At 39.5% G+C, this 24,092-nt stretch overlaps 1 protein-coding gene across 1 annotated transcript in view; it reads left to right on the top strand.

The window, feature by feature from the left end:
* The window catches only part of ALDH1A3 (aldehyde dehydrogenase 1 family member A3), a 57,415-nt gene that overhangs the window by 14,494 nt on the left and 18,829 nt on the right, over nucleotides 1-24,092 (top strand). The window contains exons 3-8 of the mRNA XM_044662456.1: nucleotides 2,146-2,275; nucleotides 2,880-2,941; nucleotides 7,312-7,440; nucleotides 12,085-12,198; nucleotides 17,084-17,186; nucleotides 19,755-19,939. Coding sequence (XP_044518391.1) covers nucleotides 2,146-2,275; nucleotides 2,880-2,941; nucleotides 7,312-7,440; nucleotides 12,085-12,198; nucleotides 17,084-17,186; nucleotides 19,755-19,939 — 723 coding nt within the window. The remainder of the gene's footprint in view (nucleotides 1-2,145; nucleotides 2,276-2,879; nucleotides 2,942-7,311; nucleotides 7,441-12,084; nucleotides 12,199-17,083; nucleotides 17,187-19,754; nucleotides 19,940-24,092) is intronic.

Raw genomic sequence — 24,092 nt, 5'->3', positions numbered from 1 at the left:
GAGAGGGAAAGAGTGAGAAAGAGAGAGAGGGAAAGAGTGAGAAAGAGAGAGGGGGAAGAGGGAGAAGGAGAGGGAGAGGGAGAGGGAGGGAGGAAGAGAGAGCAAGGGAGAGACAGACACCCAGAGAGACAGAGAAAGAGACAGAGAAAATAAGCATAAATAACTGGGGAGATCATGAGAAGTTTGTGCCATGGGACACAAAAAAAGCTGTCACTGGACAGAGTGATTAGTTATTTTATTAGAAACACTAAAGCCAGCGCCAATATTGAGTCGTTCTTTGGGCTGACTCATTTGGTGTCAGCTGGAAGAGGTGACACCTGTGCTGGACCTTGAAGGAAACTAGAAAATTCCAAGACTTAGATTTGAATAGGGAGTAGATTTCAAGCCTTGGGAACAGCCCATGCAAAGACAAGGAAACATGAGATGGAACACTGAGTTCAGAGATGAGCCAGGAATTTATAGTACATGAAGGGCAGTAATAGGAAATGTGTCTGGAAAGGTAGGCAGGAACTATCATTCCTGAGGTTCACCTTGAAAAAGCACAAATTTCAAACAAAATTTGCATCAGTGTGAGGCCTCAATGTAGCTAGTAGATGGCACTTTTGAATTAGAAACAGAACATTGGAGGATGAGTCCCAGCTGCAACCCTGACTCATTTTGTAACTCTCAGCAGGCAGGCTCTCTTTCTTTTGCCTCAGTCTTCTTATCTATTGACAAAAATCTATCTGGTTGTCAAAGAGGTATTTTAAGAATTATTGATTTCGACCTGTGGAGTGTTGTCTCCCTAAGTGGAGTGGGGTGGGGTGGGGTGGGGCAAAAAAAAAAAGAAAGAAAAGTGTGGAATAATGGAAAGAGCGCAGGACTTGGAATTAGGAGGGCTACATTTGAGTCCCAGATCTTCCACCTACTAGTTGAGTGACTGTGAGAAAATCACTTTAATCTCCCTGAGCCAGCCTTAGTTTACCCCCCTATTAAATAGAATGAATAATACTTATACTGCCTATATCACAGGGTTGTTTTCATAAAAGTGCTTTGTAAACTGCAAAGCATTCTGTAAACGTGAGAGATGATTATTAATAAGTACCAGGTGTTTAATGTCGTGACTCTACTAGTATCTTACCATTTACAGACATGGAGACTCAGACTTTGAAGAAGCCCAGGTATTGCGTCTCAGTCCATTTACTGGTTGTCAAGAAGTTGAGCCTTGGGCTATGTGGCAGTGTGGCGACTTCCTGTATTTAGGGACAACTGAAAGTTTCAATGTTAGGGCTTTAGAAAAGCTTGAACTGGGAGGGCTTGTCTGTTGAACAAAAAGGGTTCTCTTAAAACGCTGCTGAAAATAGAAAATAACCCCTGTCATTTAGTAGCTACAGCAGCCTCAGTAGATAATAATCGCCCTTATCATGGAGGAAAAGCCTATTCAGCTTCTATTGAGAACTAAAGTATTTGAACACCAGCAGAGTATGATTTCATCTTTGTTTAGACATTTAATTCTACCAGGGGATAGCACTTCTCTTGTGTGCAGAGATGTTCTTTCCAGAAGAACGTCAGTTACTCTACAGTGACGGAAGCCAGCCTGTGTGAGGGGGGAAAAGCATTATTTTAAGTAAGCCCAGATCTCCCCCCCCCTTTTTTCTTTCATTACCCTTCACTTTCCAAAGCTGCCACTGGACAAAGTGGCTGGCTATTTTATCAGAAACCAGCCTCAATATTAAAAATGATTCTTGCGAACAAACAGGCCCACATGACAAGGTTAAATAACTAAAGCTGTTCAGTGGGCTGACTCATTTGGCTTTAGATGGAAGATCAAATGTAAAACTTTATTTCTTTCCAGTGATGCTTCAAATTAGCTTTGAATCCGGGTGGTCCCACTGAGATGCATATAACTCATCCCCCTTGCCTGGCTAGTGGCCCAACTCTTAGGTGTTTTGAAATAAAAGCAGTGCATGCCAACTTTGGTCAAGCTTTACTATTTTCAAGTAACTTTATTTTTTTTTTTTTTTAAAAAAAGAAGGCATATCCATGAACGTGGGTCCTGAATAATAAAAGCCTAGGACCACATTGTATCCTCTTCTTTCCTATGTAGATTTTACAAACCAAGAACTGGCAGGTATTAACTGACATGCCATTTTATTCTTGTTACAGACTCTGGAAACTATGGACACAGGAAAACCTTTTCTTCATGCCTTTTTCATTGACCTGGAGGGCTGTATCAAAACACTCAGATACTATGCAGGGTGGGCAGACAAGATCCACGGCAGAACTATTCCAGCAGGTAAGCTAGAGTAAGATCAAAAGTTCACTTCTGAATTTCTCATGTGGCTGAGGCTTCTGAGACAGAGAATCTGCTCTGTTACCACTATACAAAGGGAAGCAGCATTCAGCTGAGATCCAGCTTTTGTTTTGGGGAGGCTTTGAAGTAACTTTGAACTAAAAATTATCTCTTTTTTTGTTTTTGTTTTTTGTTTTGTATACTGGGTCTCTCTATCTTTCCCAGGCTGTAAGGACAGAGGCCATTCATGGGTGGACCCTACTGTTGATCTTCTTGGAAGCTTTGAACTGCCCTGTTTCTGACCAGTTTATTCCTTTTTAGTCAACCTGGTAGTCCCCAGCTCTCCAGTGGTCACCATTTTGGTACTCAATTTAGTGTAGACATAATATTGGCTTTTAGCGTACCGCAGCTCAGAATGCCTGAACACAAGCGATCCAGCCTCCCCCAGCAGCAGGGATTACAGGTGTGCACCACCACACTTAGCCAAGAATTGCTTTTCATAGTTCACACAAATCCCCTACAGACACTGCTTAATGCCTATAATTATTATCCCAGGTTAATATATGTGTGTGTGTGTTTCCTCTCCCCTCCTTCATTTCTCTTACAGATGAAAATGTTGTGTGTTTTACCAGGCACGAACCAATAGGTGTCTGTGGAGCAATTATTCCTGTGAGTATACTAGCTTTTCCAAAGATGTTATGCCTCAAGTGCTTTGAACCAATGTCCGGCAATTTTGCTTTGTTCAAGTGGATTGATGCCTTGAAAGTATTTTGCAAACTATAAATTGCTGTCTAGATATAAATTGTTGTTGAACTACATTTAATTGGCCAAAACAAGCCACGCTTTGACTTTCTCTTCTTCAATCAATTAAGCATTTAGTGGGCACTGAAGTAGGCACCAGGGACACAAAAAAACTAAAATACTCTCAAGGAAACTTACATTCTGATTTGTAGAGAAACGACAATCTAGAGAAATACATGCAGAACGAGGACAAAGAGCATTTGCCAATAAATAAAAGGGAGTTTGGGAGGGAGGGCAGTAGCAGTTGGGAGGATCAGGAAAGGCTCCATGTAATTTCTGAGCTGCAGGTGGAAGGAAGAGAAGGATTCTATTGAGTTGAATAAATTGAATGGAGGATGGAGAGTCAGCTTCGAAGTTAGGAAGACTTATGTGTGACTGGGAAGAGCACCTAACCTCTCATTGCTCTGATAAACTCTCTGCAGAAGGTGCCAGCCTGCTTTGGAAGAGGGAGTTCCCTCAGAAGTTGTCTATAATTATGAAATCACAGCTCCAGTCCCTATTCCCAGCCTGGTCTAATCAATAAGAAGTGTTTAGCCTCTTGTATGAAGGTGTAAGCCATAGCTTGATGGAAGGCCGCCATGTTATTGTAGGGCACAAGCCCGAGATTAGGTCGATTTAGAATGTGTGTGTGGCCCCATGCCACCCCTACCTGGCCTACTTACTTCTTCTCTTGAGGCCTTAGGTTACTTGTCTATAAAATAAGGAGGTGGAACTAAATGATCTCCAAAGCCTATTGTGGTTAATCACAGCATAACTTTGAGCCATCATCGCTTGAGCCAGCATTATTTGAAATCACTAAACAGAGGAGCAACTAGATGGCTCAGTGGATTGAGAGCCAGGCCTGGAGATGGGAGGTCCTGGGGGTTCAAATCTGACCTCAGACACTTTCTAGCTTTGTGACCCTGGACAAGTCACTTAACCCCAATGGCCTAGCCTGTATTGCTCTTCTGCTTTGGAACCAATACCCAGTATTGATTCTAAGACAGAAAGTAAGGGTTTAAAAAAAAAATCAACAAATAGTTTCACATGGAGTATTAATGGGATCAGAAACACAGGCAGGTCCAGTTAAAGCTATACATAAATATAAACATGATTTCCCACTTAGTATGAGAACCATATGTGCTATCTGCTAGGAGACCTGTACATAAAACGTCCAGATGGCTACTATTTCCTATGTGAAGGAATGGTCTTTACAAGGAGATTTCAATATTCACAGCTGACTCTGTTTTTGGTTATTTCCTTTACCACCCTCACCTCCACCTACCCTTTCTCCCTGGTCATTCAATTTTATCTGGATCAATTCCTCCTAGATCTTACCTCTCTAAGCCAGGTCCCTCACACTGGTTTCTGCCCCTGAGGCTGCCATGCTTCCTCCCAGATATCAAAATAGATCTGTCTTATTCTACCTCCTTCTCAAAGCCCAAGGTATTAATTAGCTAATCTGATCAACTAATCCCTTCTAATGGCATTTTAACCATGGCCCCCTGGGGACAATACCTTTCTTTTGTTGTTTAATCCATTAGTGACTAGTGGTGGGAATTTTAGGCTGTGACAAGTAGGTGGAGGAATGATTTATGAGCAGGTAGGACCTTGTGATAACTACAGATCAGGCCATACAGGTGGCCACCTACTCTCCAGCCCTATGGGGATCTGTTATAAGAAGGTGTTGGTATGCTGATTATTTCTTCCTTTGCCAATCTGGGACTTAAAGGAGCCTGTCCCTTAATGGTGGTCAAATGGAGTTCTATTTTGGGAAACTCATTTGGTTTCACTCAACTGAAACTACCTAAATGGCAAATCTGATTGCCTTTTCCTCAGTCCCTCTCCTTCTTGATTTCTCTGTATCATTTGATACTCCTGGCCACCTTATCCTCCCTGATACTATGGGTTTTTGTGACATTGCTGTCTCTTGGTTCTCCTCCTCCCTGTCCTCACTGTCTTCTGCTAGCTTTTTATCCATGACTTATCTCTTCCACATTCCCCTATATGTGGGCAAATCCCATCATTCTACTTGGGCTTTTTTCTCCATACTCTCTCACTTGGGGAACTCATCAGCATCTTTGAGTTCAATTATCATCTCTATGCAGATGACTCCCAAATTTTTATGTTTATAAAATGTCTCTCTGTTTAGTCTCACAGTATCAGCTACCTATAGCAAATTTCAACTGGATGTCCCGTGGTTTCACAAATTAAACATAGCCATTATATAATTCATTATCTTTTCCCCAAACCCTCTTTAGCAATTCTCTACTAGAGGGAGCTAGTTAATAGTTAGGGAACAGAGAGTGATGGACTTAATATCAGGAAGTTTTGCATTCTAATCCTACTCAGACACAATATCTGTGTGACTCAGAGCTGGTCACTTGCTCTTTCAGCCTTAGATCCCTCAAATGTAATATGGAGATGGTATCAGCAACTAATTCATAGGAGATTGTGAGGATTAAATAAATTACATAATATTATCAGGGATACCACCATCCTTCCAGGCATCCATAGTTGCAACCTTTGTATCTTCTTTGACTTGTCACTCCCACTCACCTCGCCTATGCAAGCAATTACCAAATCTTGCCATTTCTACCTTAACATTTCTTATATATATCCCTTTCTCTTCCCTCACAGCCTCATTCAGACTTTATCACTTCTTGTCTAGATTATTACAATAGCCTCCTGATTGGTCTTCCTGCCTCAAGCCCCTCCCCACTCCAAACTATCATCCTAGGCATGAGCTTTTTTCTAAAGCACAGATCTAGCTATATTATATCCCTACTCAATAAACTCCAGTGGCTCCTGATTTCTTCTAGGATCCGATAGAAATTCTGTTTGAAAATTACAACTTGGCCCCTTCCTACATTTTCAACCTTGTTTCTCTGGACTCTACATTCCAACCAATCTTTCCTTCTTTTTGCTCCTCGTGCATGATGCTCTATGTCCCATCTTTATGTATGCCTTTTAAGTGGCTGTCCCCCATGCCTGAAATGTTCTCCCTCTTTATCTCTGCCTCATGAAAGCCTTGATTTCCTTCATGACTTGGCTTAAGAGATCCTTTCTTTATGATAATTTTCCTGGTTGCTCTAGCTTCCCTTGTAAGAGGACCTTGTACTGATTTTGTAAGTGTTTTATAAATACCCATATTGCCTAAATCTTGTAAGTTCCTTATGGACTTTGACTTTTGTTTTTATAAGCCAAGTGCTTAGTACAGTTTTAGTTCCTAACAAATGTATTTTGCTCAGTTTGGTTGGTTAGTTGGCAGAATGGGGAGGAGAAAAGGAAAGGCATGGGCAGAGAGGATAGAAATTAAATTTCTTTGTTCAGATGTAACATGGTATAATGGAAAGAGTGTTGAAACTGGATTTGTCCTAAATCATAGGTCTAGAGCTAGGTTTGAGGATAGGACATTTACTGTGTGACCTTGGGCAAGCCATTCTGCTTTTCTAAGCCTGTTTTCTCATTTATACAATTAAAGATTTGGGTGAGTTGATCTCTAAGGCCCCCTCCTGCTCTCTAGCTCTTTGCAATGTTTGATTTCTTTCTATCTCATCAGGAGCCACACAATCATTTCTGGCCTCTGAAGCCCTTTCCAGATTTAGAACAGAGGTTCTTAACCTTTGTATTGGTATCATTCACCACTTTGGTAGGTTGAAGAAGACTCTGGATCTCTTTTTAGAATAATGGTTTTAGATACATCAAATATATATATATATATATACACATATGTATTTACTAAGGAAATCAATGATATTGAAATAGTTATCAAATTAAAAAAATTAATCAACCTCAGGTTAAGAATCCTTGCTTTAGAACTATGGATCCTATGAAGAATAAAAGGAACCAGATAATAGAACTTTTAACCCTATAGGCAAACATCATCATCATCATAATAGCAAATATTTATGTAATGTTTTAAGATTGGCAAAGCGCATTGCCTGTATCTCATTTGATCCTCACCACACACCTATAAGGTAAGTGCTATTAGACTAAAAGAGGTGAGTGTTTCCAACTGGGGTTGAAAACGGACACCATGGTGGTGATTATTAGTCTACCTTAACAATGACTCCACGATTAACCAGGTATATAAAATGATGATTCCATTTTCCAAAAATTCCCCCCTCCCAGAACAACCAACTCTTTTTTCACTCTGTTTCCTTCTTAGCCAGTAGATGTCACTGAAGGGAAAGGGGTGATGTGTAGACCGTTTATCTCCAAAGCCAACATCAAGACAATGTCTGCTTTGTTTTCAGTGGAACTTCCCGTTGATGATGCTTATTTGGAAGATGGCACCAGCCCTATGCTGTGGGAATACCATCGTTATTAAGCCAGCTGAGCAGACACCCCTAACATCACTTTATCTTGGATCTTTGATCAAAGAGGTATGATGTCCAAAAGAAAATATTTTGTGTCCTTGACAGCATACCCACTCCTAGGAACCGAGCCATGGAGCAAGATAAAACTGCTCCAATCAAGATTTACCTAACCTAGTGTTGCAAACTTATTTACAGTTGAGTGGGCAGGATATCACTCCCTAAATTTTGCTTGGCAACCTAATTTTTTTCCATTGCTCATGGTGGCTGAATTAGAAGTAACTCTATTCCTTCCAGTCAGGCTAATGAGGGCATTTAACTTTTATTATGGGTTCAATGTAATAATTTAGAGCCAACTGTTTTGCTTAGTGAATTTACAAGAGAATGAATGCTGAGGAAGGTTATCAGAAAAAGAACAGAATATGCAGGAAGTTCATCAGGCTTCTCAATTGTGGGATGAAAAGCTATCTGGAAGGGATGATTTAACTTAATCTTGCTTATTCTGGCTGAAATCACAATACATAAGTGGACCAAAGTCTTGACTTTAAAAATAATTGATATTTAGTTGAAGTAATTTGGGTTTGGGTTTTATTTTATTTTATTTTTGTTGGGAAGTAGGGGAAAGACAGTAAGTAATATAGTGGAGGAAAGCACTCGCTGGTCTCAGACCTGGACCCTTCCTCTCTTTCTCACCAGCCCCTATTAGCTCTGTACAACAGCAAAGTTACTTTGCTCTGGGCCTTAGTTTCCTCACTCATGATGAGAGGTATGTAATATGTTGATATAAGTGGTCCCTTCCAACTCATATTCTCTAAAATCAATAATAGCTATGTCTTTCTGCAGGCTTTCTAGAACAGAGAAGTAAACACATCCTCAAGGAAAAACCCTACAACATATTTTGGGTTTGTGGTTCAGTTGTGCCTGACTCTTCGTGACCCTATTTGGGTTTTTCTTGGCAAAGATACTGGAAGTTTGCTATTTCTTTCTGTAACTCATTTGACAGATAAGGAAACTGAGGCAAACAGGGTTAAGTGACTTGCTCAGGGTCACACATCTAATAAGTGTTTGAGGATGGGTTTTAACTCGGATCTTCCTGACTCTATGCCCAGCACTCTACCCACTGTGCCACCTAGCTGGGAACTTGCTACTAACTTTTTATTTGTACCAGGAATTGAGAGAAGAAGCTAGCTTTGTTCTTATAACATGCTTAACACAGTATCTGGCAAATATTAGATGCTTAGCAAATGTTTATTTCCTTCCTTCCTTTCTTGGGCAAGGGATTGGGGACCCATCTTTGGTTTTCAGCTTTGTTATTATGTTTGACATGCCCACATTACTGAAAACATAGTAGGTTAAAATAATCCACAATTCACCGGATTCTCACTTGGCCTTGTACTAACGTTTGAAGACTTAATTCGTGTTTGTTTGGCTTGTGCCTTCCAAACCATCCAAATCCTGTTTTAAGAACTTCTCTCTGGAGGAAGTAAAAAAGATATGCTTATTATATCCCCCAAATGTGGTCATCCTCAATACATTAATTTCTGTGGCAACATGTGTAACTCATTGGGAAGCAGATAACTGTCATCATCCTAACATGGTATATGGTTTCAGTTGATCCTACAGACAGTTCTCACTTTACACAAGTAAACCATTCCACAGACCTCTACCGAAAACCATTTTTACATAATGCAAATTTTCCCATGGACAGAGGAGGGAGGGAGGAACAGAGACAAGAAGGAGGATGCAGGGGCAGCACAAGGTTTGAGGACATGTGGGAGTCAGGGAAAGAGAAGGGTAGGAGGGCTGATCAAGCCCCCTGATCTGACAGTGATATCAGTTTCTCTGACCCTCCTTTCTTCTACTTTCATATTTTTAGATTTTTATTTTTGGTGGAGGCAGGGGGTGGAAGTCTGGTGAATACCCAGATGAGGGGCAGAAGCAGAGTTAACAAAGGTTTTGAGGGGAAATGTAGATTTCTTTCAGAATTCTTTATGGAAAGTTGAACTTACTCAATGCTAATTTATACAGAGCAAGAAGTGTCTGTAATTGAGTACCTATCCTTCATGGAGGCACCATGGTGAGACTGAGAGAAGGCACAATCTAATTGTAATACATATATATAATACATAAGACAACATATATAAAAAACACATTGTAATACATATGCATATAATACATTACACAATATATAAAAAACACTGAACGATCAAGAGCAATTCATCCAGTGTTGTTTTTATCTTCTGTCCCCATTTGGAAAATGACAACAGCAAATTCCACAAGCATTTATTTTTATTTATTTAGTAAGTACCTGTTGTGTCCTGGCATTATGCTAGAATTCTGGACTATTGAGATGTCTCCTAATTGCTTTGCCTCCCTCAACTCTCTTCCCATTCCAAACCATTCTCCAGCATTATCACCAGAATGATTTCCCAAAAGGGCAGATCTAACCATGGCATCCCTCTACTTCATTGGCCCTCGCATCTTTGGGATCAAAAATACTTCTGCTTGGCATTTAAGGCTCTTCGGAGCATGGACCCTTCTTTCCAGTCTTCTTCCCTTCACTGCTCTATTCTAAGGTCCATCCATCCTGGCCTATTTAGTTTCCCCCACAGATGATGTTCCATCTCCCATCGCCATGCCTTATGCTGATGGTCCCTTAGCCTGGAATGCTCTGTCTTCTCATCTCAGACTTGCAGATTCCCTGGATTCCTTCAGGCTTCAGCTCAAAAGCTATGTTCCTTCTGAGACCTTTCCTCATTCTTCTGGATACCTTCCCTCTCAAGCTTACCTTGTATCCATTGTGTATACATACATAATTTGTGTTTTATGTATACATGCACTTTGTGAGTGTGTGTATTTGCACCTCATCTCCCCTCTTTAGAATCTAATATTAGAGGGCAGGAACCATTTCATTTTTGTCTTTGTATCTCTAGCACTTAGCATAGTGACTATGCAATATACATAGTATGCATTTATAAGCTACTGTTGATTGATCGGAGCAACTAGGTGGTTCAGTGGATAGAACACTGGGCCTGGAGTCAGGAAGACCAGAGTTCAAATTTAGTCTCAGACTCAAGCTGTATGAACCCGGGCAAGTCATTTAACTACCTTCTGCCTCACTTTCTTCAACTGTAAAATGGGCATTGTAATACTACCTTTGCAAGGTTGTTGCAAGGATCAAGTATGATAAAATTTGTAAAGCACTTAACATAATACCTGGCTCATACTAAATATTTAATAAAAATAAAATAAATAAATAAAGGAATAAACCTTCCCTTCCCCTTATTCATTAAAATGTCCCTGACCTCAAGGCATTTCTAATCTAGTTGAAGAGAAATGTAAACTACCTCATAAGAAGAGTTGACAAAATGAAAAATCAATTTGAGAAACATTTATTCGGTGTTGATTGTGTACTAGGTATTATGCTAGGTGCTAGAGATACAATGGCAAAAAAAGAAATGGTTTCTGCCCTCAAAGAGCTCACATTTTAGCATACTATATATGTACATATATGTATGTAGGTAAAGCTTATCCAAAATAATAGGTAATGTTAAGAGGAAGAAAGGAGGAATTCCTGGGGACTGGAGATCAGGAAAGATGGTAGACCTTAAACACAGCAGGGTATAGCTCTTTGTTGCTACCATTCAGTCATTTCGGTCATGTCCTAGTCTTCATGACCGTTTGTGATTTTCTTGGCTAGGATACTGGAATGGTTTGTCATTTCCTTCTCCAGCTGACTTTACAAATGAAGAATTGAGGCAGAGTTAAATGACTTGCCCAGGGTCACATTGCTAAGGTATAGCCCTAAATGTCTATTATCAGACTGCTGAATAGACATTTAACAAATTACATTCTATATGATGAACTAGAGAAAAAATAATGAGAAATATGGAATTAGGCATTTCTGTGAGCACATACTTCACTTTTTTTCCCTAGGGTTAATTAAGGTAAAGCTAAGGTAACTAGGTCATATACTAGCCTTGCAATGAGGAAAATCTGAGTTCAAATTTTGGCCTCGATCACTAAACTCTGAACTCAGTCACATAGCTTCTTAGCCTTAATTTTCTCATCTATAAAATGAGGATAATAATAGTACCTACCTTCCAGTGTTGTTGTGAGGTTAAAATGAGATAATAAAGCTTCGCAAATGCTATATAAGCTATGTAAAATGCTAGATAGCACCTATAAATGCTAGCTATTATTAAAATAATGGATATCTATGCCATTGGCTAAGGCTCTTCACACTTAATGGGGCTATTTGAAAAATGTTATGCAACATGACAAGTCTCTTCCTTTTTTTGATTCTTTTTTTTTTCAAATCTAAGTCAAGTAGATCTTAAAATGATTTTGACCCCTTCCTAGATGAATGAACGTGTAAAACAGGAAAAGAGACTCCTATAAAAGGTGTTTAGTGCTCCAAGAAATTAGAATAGTTGGCTTCTATGAGATATGAGCATGTCACCTGAGTTTGATGGGTTCCCTTATACATCACAATTCATTTTTCAAGAGACGACATCAATTAGTTTATAGTTTGCCAAAAGATGACATAAATTAGCTTATTCCTTGCCTTCTAAAATTTAAGCCCTCTTGGCAAAACTATACAAAACACTGTAATGCTAGCCAATGTCCTTTGTATCCTTGGGTTAGTCGGTTACCACAGTCCCACCTGGGTTCTGTGTAGTTCTTTGCAATGCCATCTTTGTTTCTATCTAGGTGGGATTCCCTCCAGGAGTAGTGAACATAGTTCCAGGCTATGGGCCAACAGCAGGAGCAGCTATTTCTTCACACCCTAAGATCGACAAAATAGCCTTCACTGGATCCACAGAGGTATGCCTTCCCTGTCTCCCAATATTGGTGTTTGTCAAAAATGTAATAAAGAAGGATCTGTATGTTCTGAATGATTGGGAGAATAGCTTATTTTCCATGTTATTGTGAAGATTTTCTAGTAGTTAAAAAGTTCCTGATGTGTCTCCAAGCTAAATACAAATCTAAAACATACTCTCCGTTTAAAAAAAAAAATCTAATTTAGTCCAACCAAGGAACTCCCTCTTCCTTTTTATTTCAAAGGAGTTAGCATGTTAGGGAGAAAGAATACTGGACTTGGAATCAAGGGACATGGATTTGAATTCCAACTTTGCCATTCACTAGCTTTATGATCTTAGCCAACTTACTTGATTTCTCTGGGCCCAACTTACCTCATCTGTAAAGAGAAGGTAAGTCTAGTTGGCACCTAAGGTCTTTCCCATTCTAACCCTATGATACTGTGATCCTCCAGTCTGAATGAGAGAGTACTATCTTTCATTATACAAATGGAAATGTGCATTTTTAGGTCCTCTTTTATCCTGCCTCATTTCTACCTTGTTACAAAACTACAATAGTCCTACAGCTTTTTCCTCAGAACTTTTTTTTAGGCTGTTTATTAATTCTTTAAATTTACTCTTTTATTTCAAAGACACAAAATCACTTCAAACTGTCTCTAATAACCCTCTCTCTGGGGCTAACATCTAATAGCTTAACAATCATTGAGCATATACTACAGGGAAAAAGGATGGAGATAAGGATGTGATTTCCCTGGAAGAGAAAACTCCCATGTGAGGGAACTCCCTTTGCCAGTGCAGGTCAGCACCTGTCCTGCAATTCAGGATCTTAGTTGCTCAGAGTATTGAGTGATCAAGTGATTTGCCCTGGGTCACACAGACATTTATGTCTTTCTGGCTTTAAGGCCAGTTTCCTAGCTACCATAACACAGTTTCTTATGAGCCTGGAGTTTCAAAGACCAAACAGAAAAAAATAATCCCTACCTTCTAATAGTTTACATTGCATTCAAGGATTACAAGTATACACATAACTAAACACCAGATAACTTGAGGGCAGAGAGATCAGCTAGGGGGGTGAGGAAAGTGTTGTGTAGGAGGTAATACCTGAGCCAAGTCTTGTAGGAAGCGATGGATTCCAACAGGTGGAGGCAAGAAATGAGTATATTCTATGACTGAGGGACAGTCTATACAAAGGCATGAAGGAGGCAGAAAGAACACCAGGTTGGAGGAACAGCAAGGAGGCCACTTTGGCTGGTATGTAGAGTTCGTGAAGGGGTGTAATTCGAAATAAGTATGGGAAATCAGGGCAGCCACGTGGCACAGGGGATAGAGCACAGGCCTGGAGTCAGCAAGCTTCATCTTCTTGAGTTCAAAGTGGCTAAACACTTAGTAGCTGTTTGATTCTGGGCAAATCATTTAACTCTGTTTGCCTCCATTTCCTCATCTGTCATGAGCTGGAGAAAAGAAATGACAAACCACTCCAGTATCTTTTCCAAGAAAACCCCAAATGGAGTCAGGAAAAGTTGGACAGACTAAACAGCCTGTAGTCAGTTTCGAAAGGGCTTTAAATATGATTCCACCACTGAAGACTATGAGTTGTAGGACTAGAGACTGAGAGAAAGAGGAATATCCAAATGATTACAGAAGGAGAAACATACCCACATTTTATCCAATGTGCTAGCTGACTAAGAAGATGATGATCTGAAAATCTGCTTCTACTATTTAGTGTTTTATGGTTGAAGGATGAATTAGGTTTGAATTGGTTTATCTCCAGAAGCAAACTTTGGTTTCCCTGTGATTTTTTTTCAGTCTTATGTCACCTTAACTACCTTCCACCATAAGAATGTACCTAAACACCCCTATAAATAACTCGCTTATGAATGGTTTGTTTTTCTTTCACTGCTCTCCTTAGGGAGAAACATCCTCACCTGAGAACTATTCCAGATCTCATTTGGGCTGTGACCCATGGGCATGCTTGTGCTTAAAATGTGGTTATACTGTTCCAAATATGATACTGAACCTTTCTTCTTGACAAAAGACAAATACAAACATGATCCACTTGTGTGCAAACCTACCATGTTGAATTTTATTTTAAGTTTTATGCCTTTCTACTGGAAACTGGTTGGGTTAAATGACTTTCTGTTATTTTTAGGAGATCACACCTTACTGCTAAGTGTTATATAACCTGAAAAGCATTTCCTTAAAATGGCCTCTTCTAAGATAATCAGTCAACAAGCATTTATCAAATACCTCTTGTGTACCCAAATATAAAAAATGAAAAACCCCCATATTCTCAAGAATCTTACATTCAGTTTGGAGAGTATAAGATAACCAGTTCCTCTCTTCCTAATTGTTTAGTCTGCATTTTCTATTTAACATGGTGAATTGAAAACCCCTTTTCTTGAAAATATGCTTAAATATAAACAGGATATGAGAGCTGAATAATTTGTCATTTATCTTGGACAGGCTTATAACTTGGTTTTTGCTCTTTTTCTTTCTTTTTTAAAAACCACTTTATTCTATAATATTTTTTGTTCTTATATTCAGATGCCCTCATCCTTCATCAATTTCCTCTATAATATATATAGCAAGTGTCCATCCACAATCTACCTGTAGACTACCCATAAGGGGAATCTACTACCCTAAAGAAAGGCCATTTAATTTTGGATAGCTCCAATGCTAGAATTTTCTTTTTTTACATCAAGCTTAGATTTACCTCTCTCTAACTTCTACTATTCCACTGGGCTCCCAGTTTTTTACTCTGGGGTCAAACAGAAAAAGCCTACTCATTTTTTTTCAGCTAGATAGTCCTTTGTGACTCATTTGACCAAAAAAAAAAAGGAAAAGGACGTATATGTACAAAAATATTTATAGTGCCTCTTTTGTAGTAGCAAAGAATTGGAAATTCAGGGAATTTCCCTTAAATTGGGGAATGTCTGGCTGAACAAGTTGTGGCATATGATTATGATGGAATACTGTAGTACTATGAGAAATGACCAGTGAGATTATTTCAGAAAAACCTAAGAAGACTTACTCAAACTGATGCAAAATGAAGTGAGCAGAATCCAAGAGAATTTTGAAATGCAGTAACAACAAAATTGTATAATGATCACCTGTGAATGACTTAGCTACTCTGATCATTACAATGATCTAAGACAATTCTGAAAGACAAATGATAAAAAATGCTGTCTGCCTTCACAGAAAGAATTAATGGAATTTGAATGCAGATAGAAGCAGACTTTTTCTTGCTTTATTTTTCCTGGGGTTTTTTGCCTGTTTTCTTTCACAACATAACTAATGTGAAAATATGTTTCCGTGATTCCATAGATATAACCTATATAAGATTGTTTGCCTTTTCAATATGTGTATGTGAGAGGTATGAAAGAATAGAGAGAATTTGTAACTGAAACAAAAATTTAATGGATGTTAAAAATTGTTTTCAAAACATAACAAACAAAAACAAAAAACAAAACATGACTTTTTCTATTAGGTTAAGGCATTATCTTCCTGATAGATTGGTTTCTAATGTAAATGTAGGAGGACTGAAATATTAGTTCTGATTAAAAGTTTAATGGTCAGAGAACAAGGTCCTGAGGAAAGAAGATAAATTTGAGTTGTTCTCACTCTTCATGACCCCTTTTGGGGTTTTCTTGGCAAAGGTACCTGAATGGTTTGCCATTTCCTTCTCCAGCTCATGTGACAGATGAGGAAATTGAGTCTAACGGGACTAAGTGACACACACAGGGTCACACAGTACGGTAAATGTCTGAGCCCAGATCTGACTCCAGGCACTGTGCTCTCTCCAATGTGCCACTTCTCTGTCCAAGAAGATAGATAGAACAGGCAAATTTTTGATGAAGGAGTGAGAGTATTTGAATATGATCCTCAAGCTTAGAAGAAAAAAGGAATGAATCCTGGACTGCCAGAAGGGCAACATGAATACATAGTATGTATTGTTATGATGTTGAGGCATATAGCACTTTAAAACTGGCAAAGAGCTTTACATATTGATTCTCAAAAGGATAACTTTGTGAATAACTGCTATTATCTTCATTTTATACACGAGAAAAACTGAGACTGCTAGAGATTAAATGCCTTATCCAGGGTCACATAGCTAGGGTCTAAGGCAGGGGTCGGCAACATATGGCTCTTGAGCCATATCTGGCTCTTTTGAGGGCCAGATATGGCTCTTTCTGCAGGAGCCATAAAATCAATTTTTTTTCAGGCGCCGTTACAGGAGCGCACACTGTTAGAGGAGCGCTCACTATGAGCACTGTATGGCTCTCACGAAATTACATTTTTTAAAATGTGGAGTTTATGGCTCTTACGGCCAAAAAGGTTGCTGATCCCTGGTCTAAGGTTTAAACTCAGGTCTTCCTGATTCATTTCAGCTCTCTATTACTTCATTCTTTTTACTCTGCCTCCTCTCTTATTTCAGCCTACAATCAAATTAACTTTTGTCATTGCTGTTAAGTTGTTTTTCAGTTGTATCTGATTCTTCATAACCTCTTTTTGGAGATTTTCTTGGTAAAGATACTGGAGTGGTTCACCATTTCTTTCTATTCATTTTATTTTTTTGTTGAGAAACCCTAACCTTCTATCTTAGAATCAAAACTAAGTATCAGTTCCAAAGCAGAAGAGTGCTAAGGGCTAGAGAATTGGGGTTAAGTGACTTGCCCAGGGTCACATAGCTAGGAAGTATCTGTGGCCAGATTTGAACTTGGGTTTTCCTGACTCCACACCTAGTGCTGTATCCCTTGAATCACCAGCTTTGGGGGGTGAGGGGGTTGCTATATCACATCGCTAACTCATGTTGTTCTACTAGAACCTTCTATTTCCTTCATTCCTCTCTTATAATGCTGAGACTGGTCTAAACTTGTCTTTCTCACTTTCAGGTTGGAAAGCTCATTAAAGAAGCTGCTTCTAAAAGTAATCTAAAAAGAGTAACTCTAGAACTTGGAGGGAAAAATCCATGTATTGTGTGTGCTGATGCTGATTGTAAGTATCTTTTAGCCTCCAAAGTCTTTATGTTTTTCTCAATGGTCTTTTTATTCTCTCTTAAGGAAAGATAGTTTTTTTTTCTTTTATACCTGTTAAGTCAGACCCCAAATTGAGCATTTCCAAGTTACTCCAACCCTTTAGATCTATTAGATGAATGACAGCACGCCAAGTTCCTGGGCAGTAAGCTTGGCTTCATCCCCAGTTGTCGTTCTACAACTGTTAAATGAACCATTCTTGTAGTAATAATTCATTTATACAATATTTTATGGTTTGTAAAGAACTTCCTTCCTGATCTCCAATAACCCAGAGAGGATGGTAGAGCAAATATGCCAAATAAGGAAACCAATCAGAGTGTCTTGCCTATTTTCACACAGCTAGTAAGAAATCTCAAGCAGGATTTGAACCAGAGCCAATACTCTCTACTTTGTCACGTTGTCACTTTAGTTCCATGAGAGAGATCTATTTGCCTGGTGCCACACCCCCAAATGCTAAAAAGAATGCCCCATTGGCTGCAACTCAACATATATATATGTATAGATAGATAGATAGATAGATAGATAGATAGATAGATAGATAGATAGATCAGAGCTGAAATCCAAAAAGGAAAATTGAAAGGCACCATGGAGCTTTTACAATTCTCTGTAAGGTCAACAGAGTTTCCTCAATGTACATAATATGGCTTTAGGAGAACCAAAGGGGAAGGTCCATCTGCCTCCCAGAACCTACTCCCTATGTTTACCAATGCCAGAAATTACTCTACCAGGAGAAAGGCTTTCCTTCCATGATTAGAGATAAGGTTGGAAATACAAATATCCTTGGGAGAATTATCATGCTGGCTTCTGACTCAGTGTTGTGTAACTGACTGATATCAAATGCTTTCCAGAGAGTATATTTTGGTAGAAGGAAGGGCATTTGGTAGGTGAAGGGAAGGAGGCACTAAGGGAGACAAAAGAACCTTAAGAAGGGGGAAAGTAGGAGTAGAGATAAATTTTACCTGGATACAACCTTGTCTCTTAAAACAGTAGCCATTGTTGCTAATGTTTCTATATCCACCTGGGACAGCCTTCAACTTGCACTGTAGCTCAAAAGTTGGAATATAGAAGTGAAAGTCTGAAGGACTCATTCTCTAGATTCTTGGATTTCAGCTTTTTCTTTTTTTATTATTATTAAATTTAACATATAGATCCTCTGTCTCCCTCCCCCCAAAATGGTGGGAGAGAGGAGCGCAGGCATAAATGTGCTGACTCTGTGAAATCTTTTGACTGTGAAATTCCATGTAATAAATCCTTGACATAATTGGAATCTCAGGGATGATATAAGACAGTGATGGCAAACCTATATCATGAGTGCCAAAGATGGCATGCAGAACACTGTCTGTGGGCACATGGTTGCCCTTCCCTCCACCCCTCACTCCTAGAGTTCATTACTAGAAAGGCAGAGGAACTTGGGTGGATCTACTCCCCTCCCTCACATCCCCCAATCCTCTGCTCAGCAGCCCAAAGTGAGTGCACAGTGGGTAAGGTGGGAAGCTCATAGGCAGCAGAGCTAGAGGGGAGAAGGGAGCTCTGGCCATTTCTCTCCCCCTCTCTACACACCCTGAGGACATTACTCACTTCACCCAATCCTCCTCCCAGCAGCCCAATGGGAGTGCTTTCTCCCTCCCCTGTGTGGGGTAAAGGAGTGGGGCATGCCAGCACTCAGAGGGAGGGAGGGGCATGGCATGAGCTCTTAGGTGAGGGGCAGGCACAGTACTTGATCTGGGGGTGGGTTGGGTGCAGGACCTGGCACTCTGTCTCTAAAAGGCTCACCATCACTGATATAAACTAAAAAATGACCAGAGTTGACTAACCCCGTCTCCTCCTTCACCCCTCATCTCCACTCCAGGTTCTATCAATAGCATAGGAGATGAATTTATTACAGTGGAAAGGGGAGTTTTCAAATTGACTTAAGGCAGGGACCTGTAGAAGGGTGCTACTTCCATGGTCAGAGGCTCCTAAATTAAATTCTGGAGCTGTGCTACCTAATGGAAACTTTTTGAGCTTCATTTTTCAAGTTAGAGAGGGCTGATTCTGTACTTCTGACTAGAGAGGAAGTAGGTCCTCAGAACATCTGGTCCCATTTCTCCATCGGGAAACCAGGAAATTATCTGTCCTACTTTCTTTGGCAGTGTACCATTGAAGACTTTACTAAGCAAAATAATTGTGTTTTAAAACAAAGAGTAAGGGGAACATTTATTTAAACTATTTTCAACAACATTAGAAGTATCCAATTACATACAAATAATATGCCAATTCTCATTATTATCTACTGAAACAAATTCTCTAAAGAACTTTCCCAGGAAGTCCAATAGAACAAATATTAACGAAGGGTCTAATGTATGGAAAGCAGTTTGCCGTCATTTAGGGAGATGTGATGCTTGGATAAAGTCTCTGCTCTCATGGAGTTTATTGTTGAGACAATGGTTTGCTTGAGTCGTAGTTCATAGGAAGGATCCCTCCTTCTTTCCCTCCCTCTCCCCCTCCTTCTCTGTCTCCTCACATTATTTGGGGGGGGCCTTTTTTTCAGTGGATTTGGCAGTAGAGTGTGCCCATCAGGGAGTGTTCTTTAACCAAGGCCAGTGCTGCACAGCTGCCTCCCGAGTGTTTGTAGAAGAGCAGATCTACCCTGAATTTGTCAAGCGGAGCGTGGAGTATGCCAAGAAGAGACTCGTTGGAGACCCATTTGATGTCAAGACTGAACAAGGGCCACAGGTACTTTCATGTGTATGTTTGTGTCTGCTTTCTTTTTCAATGGGTGAAGACTATTTAAAAGAGATTATTTGAAATGAGGCTCTGACTTCTATCAAGAATCCATCACCTATATTGTCTACACAAGAAGTTTTTAACTGAATGTTTTCATGAATGTGGTTTTAAAAATATATACACATATGTGTGTATATAGAGAGATAACTATCTTAATATGCTTTCTCTGTAACCCTGCGTACTTCATTTTGTTAATTTAAAAACATCATTGGGTCATTGCTCAAAAATAGGTGAAGAATCCTTGTCCGGTACAAACAAATGGGTTTTGAGAATAATTTAATTATATCACCATAAAATAAATGGAAGAGGAGAGCCTCATAGAGTTCTTGTGTTGTTTGGATACTAGCTTCTCTAAAATTCTCTCCTTTTTAAGACTCTGTTTTCCAGATTGCATATTGGGGAACACCTTGACTAGGTGCTCCTCTCTCCAGCTAAAGAGGTATCCATTTTTTTTTTTTTGAAAAAAAGAGTTGGCTCCTTCTTCCTAGTCCTTCAGTAGGAGATAGCAGCAGCAGCAGCAACAGCCAGTCCAAGACAGAGAGTGTCACCAGAGAGCAGAAAGTAATTTGAGCCAAGATGAATTGTCAGGATGCACAGTGAATATGTGAAACTATAAGTTCAATGTCTGAGGACTTCCCCATTGTTCCAAATGTTTCCTGATGAGCAGGAAGACTCATTAGTGAACATGCCACTGAAGGCTTTATTTACAGGGCAAGAGGAGGAGATGACTAACTACAGGGTTTAATAAGCTCTTCCATGGTCTGTATCCTGTCTTACCTTCTTGCTATTATAAAGCAGAGTAGACAAATAAATATTTAAGAGATATCAGAACTGGCTCATCCATGCATTATTGAGATGGTACTGACCTTACCAACAACAACCTGATTTATCTTCTGTTCAGCCTCTAACTACCAACTGTGGAGTGACAAATTATGGGTAAATGTTTATTAGAAGCAGGTCATGTCCTAACAAAAGTGGCGATTCACCAGTCTTATAAACAGTTCTGTGGAGCTTCTCTGACAAATAAAATTTAAAAGTCCAAGGATCAGAGTCCCTTAAGTGATCCTCCAGTCCAGGGCTGAGATAATAAGAACCAATGAGCACTTTACAAAGATTCATCTCTTTTATCCTCTCCCTGTAAAGGAGGTGCTATTATTGGCCCCATTCTATAGCTATGGGAACTGGATCAGGTAGAGGTTAAATGGCTTATCCAGGTTCCTACAGCTAGGAAGTATCTGAGACAGGATTTGAACTCAGGCCTACATGACTTCAAGTCCAGTATTCTCTCTTCTGTGCCATCTTGCTGCCAGGGAGAATAAAATCTATTCATAGAATTTCAAAATGGAAAGAAACCATGTAGTCCTAACACAAAATCCTTTCTAGATTATCCTCCAAAAGTGATCATCCTTTACTTGAAGACTGGAAGTGAAGGTGGAACCACTCCTTCCTGAAGCAACCTCTTCCTCTTTTGGATAGCTCTAACATTCAGTTAACCAGCATTTTTAAACACCTGTTATGTGCCAGGAACTGTTCTAAGTACTCAGGATACCAAGTTAAAAACGATTTCATCCCTACTTTCAAGAAGCCTGTGTTCTTTTGGGAGTGATAGTGTGTGTGTGTGTGTGTGTGTGTGTGTGTGTGTGTGTGTGTGTGATGCAAGGTGATTTGAAAAAGACACTAGTAGCTGGGAAGATTAAGAGAGGCTCCATGTAGTCCATGTTTGAGTTGAGTCTTGAAGAAAGCAAAGGACTCTCAGAGGCAGAGGGAAGGAAGAATGCATTTTAGGCAAGGGGGACATCCAGTGTAAAGGCGTGAAGACGAGAAATCAAGTACCAAACTTTATAGCCTAATTATAAGATCAAAGAAACTAAAAATTAGAAGGGACCTCAGAGACCAACTAGTCCAATGCACACCTGAATAAGAAATTTCTCTGGGATAAAACTGGAGACTAGCAAGTCTATACCCAGTCTCTTGTTGAAGAATTCCAGTGGAGAAATCTCTATTACCTCTTGAGGCAGCTCATTCCACTTTGTGATAGCTTGAATGATTAGGAAGCTTTCCTTTATATCTAGTCTAAATCTAGTTCTAAGTAACTTCCACCTCCTATCCTAGGCTTGGCTCTCTGGGACCAAGCAGAATAAGTCTAATCTATTTTCCATATGTTGCTGTCCATTGGTTTCAGTTGTGTCCAAATCTTTATGACTCCATTTGGGGTTTTCTTGGCAAAGACACTGGAATGGTTTTCCTTCTCCAGTTCATTTCACAGATGAGGAAACTGAGGTAAACAGGGTTAAGAGACTTGACCAGGGTCACATAGCTAGTAAGTGTCTAAAGTCAGATTTTAACTTAGGAAGTTGAGTGTTCCTGACCCTAGGCCCAGCATTATATCTGTTGTACTCTCCAGTTGCTCCCTTTCCACATGAAAATCCTTCAAATACTTTGAGATAATTAATAGGCTCCTTTAAGTCTTTTTCAATTCAATTATGTTCAAAATTTATTGTCTACTACATAAATGGTATGCTAGGTTCTGATAAAACAAAATAGCTCCTGCCCTCAAGGGACTTATCATCTATTGGAAGATACAACATCCAAACAAGAAAATAAATAGGAATATTTATAAAGTATTACAAAATAATTCTTAGAGGGAGAGAGTATTAATAATGAGAAATCAAGAAAAGTCTCATAAAGGGAGAAATTCTTTGAGGTGGAAGGAAAGAGGAGTATATTCCATAGGTGGGGGACTATTTTTAGAAAGGGAAGGAGGCAGGAGATAATGAGTACTGAATAAATCCATTTAACTAGGATGTCGAGCGTGTGAGGGAAAGAAATATGAAATAAAAATGAAAAGATAGGCAGGAGCCAATTTGTAATGAGCATTAAGTGCTAAGCTGAGGTCTTTGTAATTTATCCTAGTGATGATAGAGAGTTATGAAATTTTGGAAGTAGGTAGGTGATGTGAGCAGATGTTTTAGGAATGTCAGTTTGGAAGCAGTGTGAAGGATTGATTAGAGAGGGAAGAGACCAATAATGAGGCAGGTGAGACCTGATCAAAGCTCGAACTTTGGCAACGGGAAGGCAGAAAGAGAGATGGATCCAAGAGACATTGCAGAGAAAGAAAGGGTAAGATTTGGCAACTAACTGGATATGTGAGGTGAGCAAGAGTAAATATGACATTCTGGTCAGGAACTCGGGCAACAGGAAATATTGAAGTGCTCTTGACTGGGGCAGTTTAGAAGTGGTGTGTTTGGGGGGGAAAGATATTGTATTTGGAGATCTATTATCTCATAATGAGCTATCATATGAATGATGTGAACCCTTCAGCACCTACTCCAATGCATAGCAAATACCAGGCATCTAATAAATGTTTATTGAATGACTAAATGAAGGCCTATTAGTCATCTTGAAGAGTTTTACAAAAATACTTCCTTCTGGCTGGAGGGATGAAAAGAAAGCTTTCGAAAAGAAGAATATTGTGATTCTGCTCTCAGCATCAGTCCCTTACCTCTAGGCCAACAGGGTTGTGGCATTATTACTGGAGAGTTCCTGTGGGCCAGGTTACTATGTACAGCCTGTATTCATTTATCCCTAGTTGCTTCCACGAGTATGGCCCCTCTGAAGCACAGCTGTTAGTAAACCATCGGCCATTAAACGAGTTGTAGGAGTTTAATTTCCAAACTAGATGGAAACATAACCACAAGTGATTACTGAATCAACTACCACATTAAGGATAATCAACCTTCCTGCAGAAAGATGTGAACTGATCCCTTGTGCTGAGGAAAATCTTATAACTGATTATGTTTTTAAAGTCTTCCTCTCCAAAATATTTGGTCTTTTAGTGTGAGGAAGACGACAGAAATCCTTGGCCTAATTGTGTCTTCTGGAAGAACAAAGCCCCCAAAAGTTGGTATTGATTTCATGAGCCTGTCTGATGGTGTTGCTAAACCCAGTTTTTCAAAGGTCATTTAAGTAGTCCAGCCGAAGAATATTATTCTAGGAGACCGCTGGATTTTTCTCTCATATGTCTTTTCATCTATGGTAATAAGATTTTGCTTTGCAAAAAGTTCCAGCTGTCTAAATATTCCAGGCTCAGTAACGTAAAGAG

Source organism: Gracilinanus agilis, chromosome 2 (assembly GCF_016433145.1).
Source record: "Gracilinanus agilis isolate LMUSP501 chromosome 2, AgileGrace, whole genome shotgun sequence".
Classification (NCBI taxonomy): domain Eukaryota; kingdom Metazoa; phylum Chordata; class Mammalia; order Didelphimorphia; family Didelphidae; genus Gracilinanus; species Gracilinanus agilis.
This window is presented reverse-complemented; position numbering and strand designations above follow the sequence as displayed.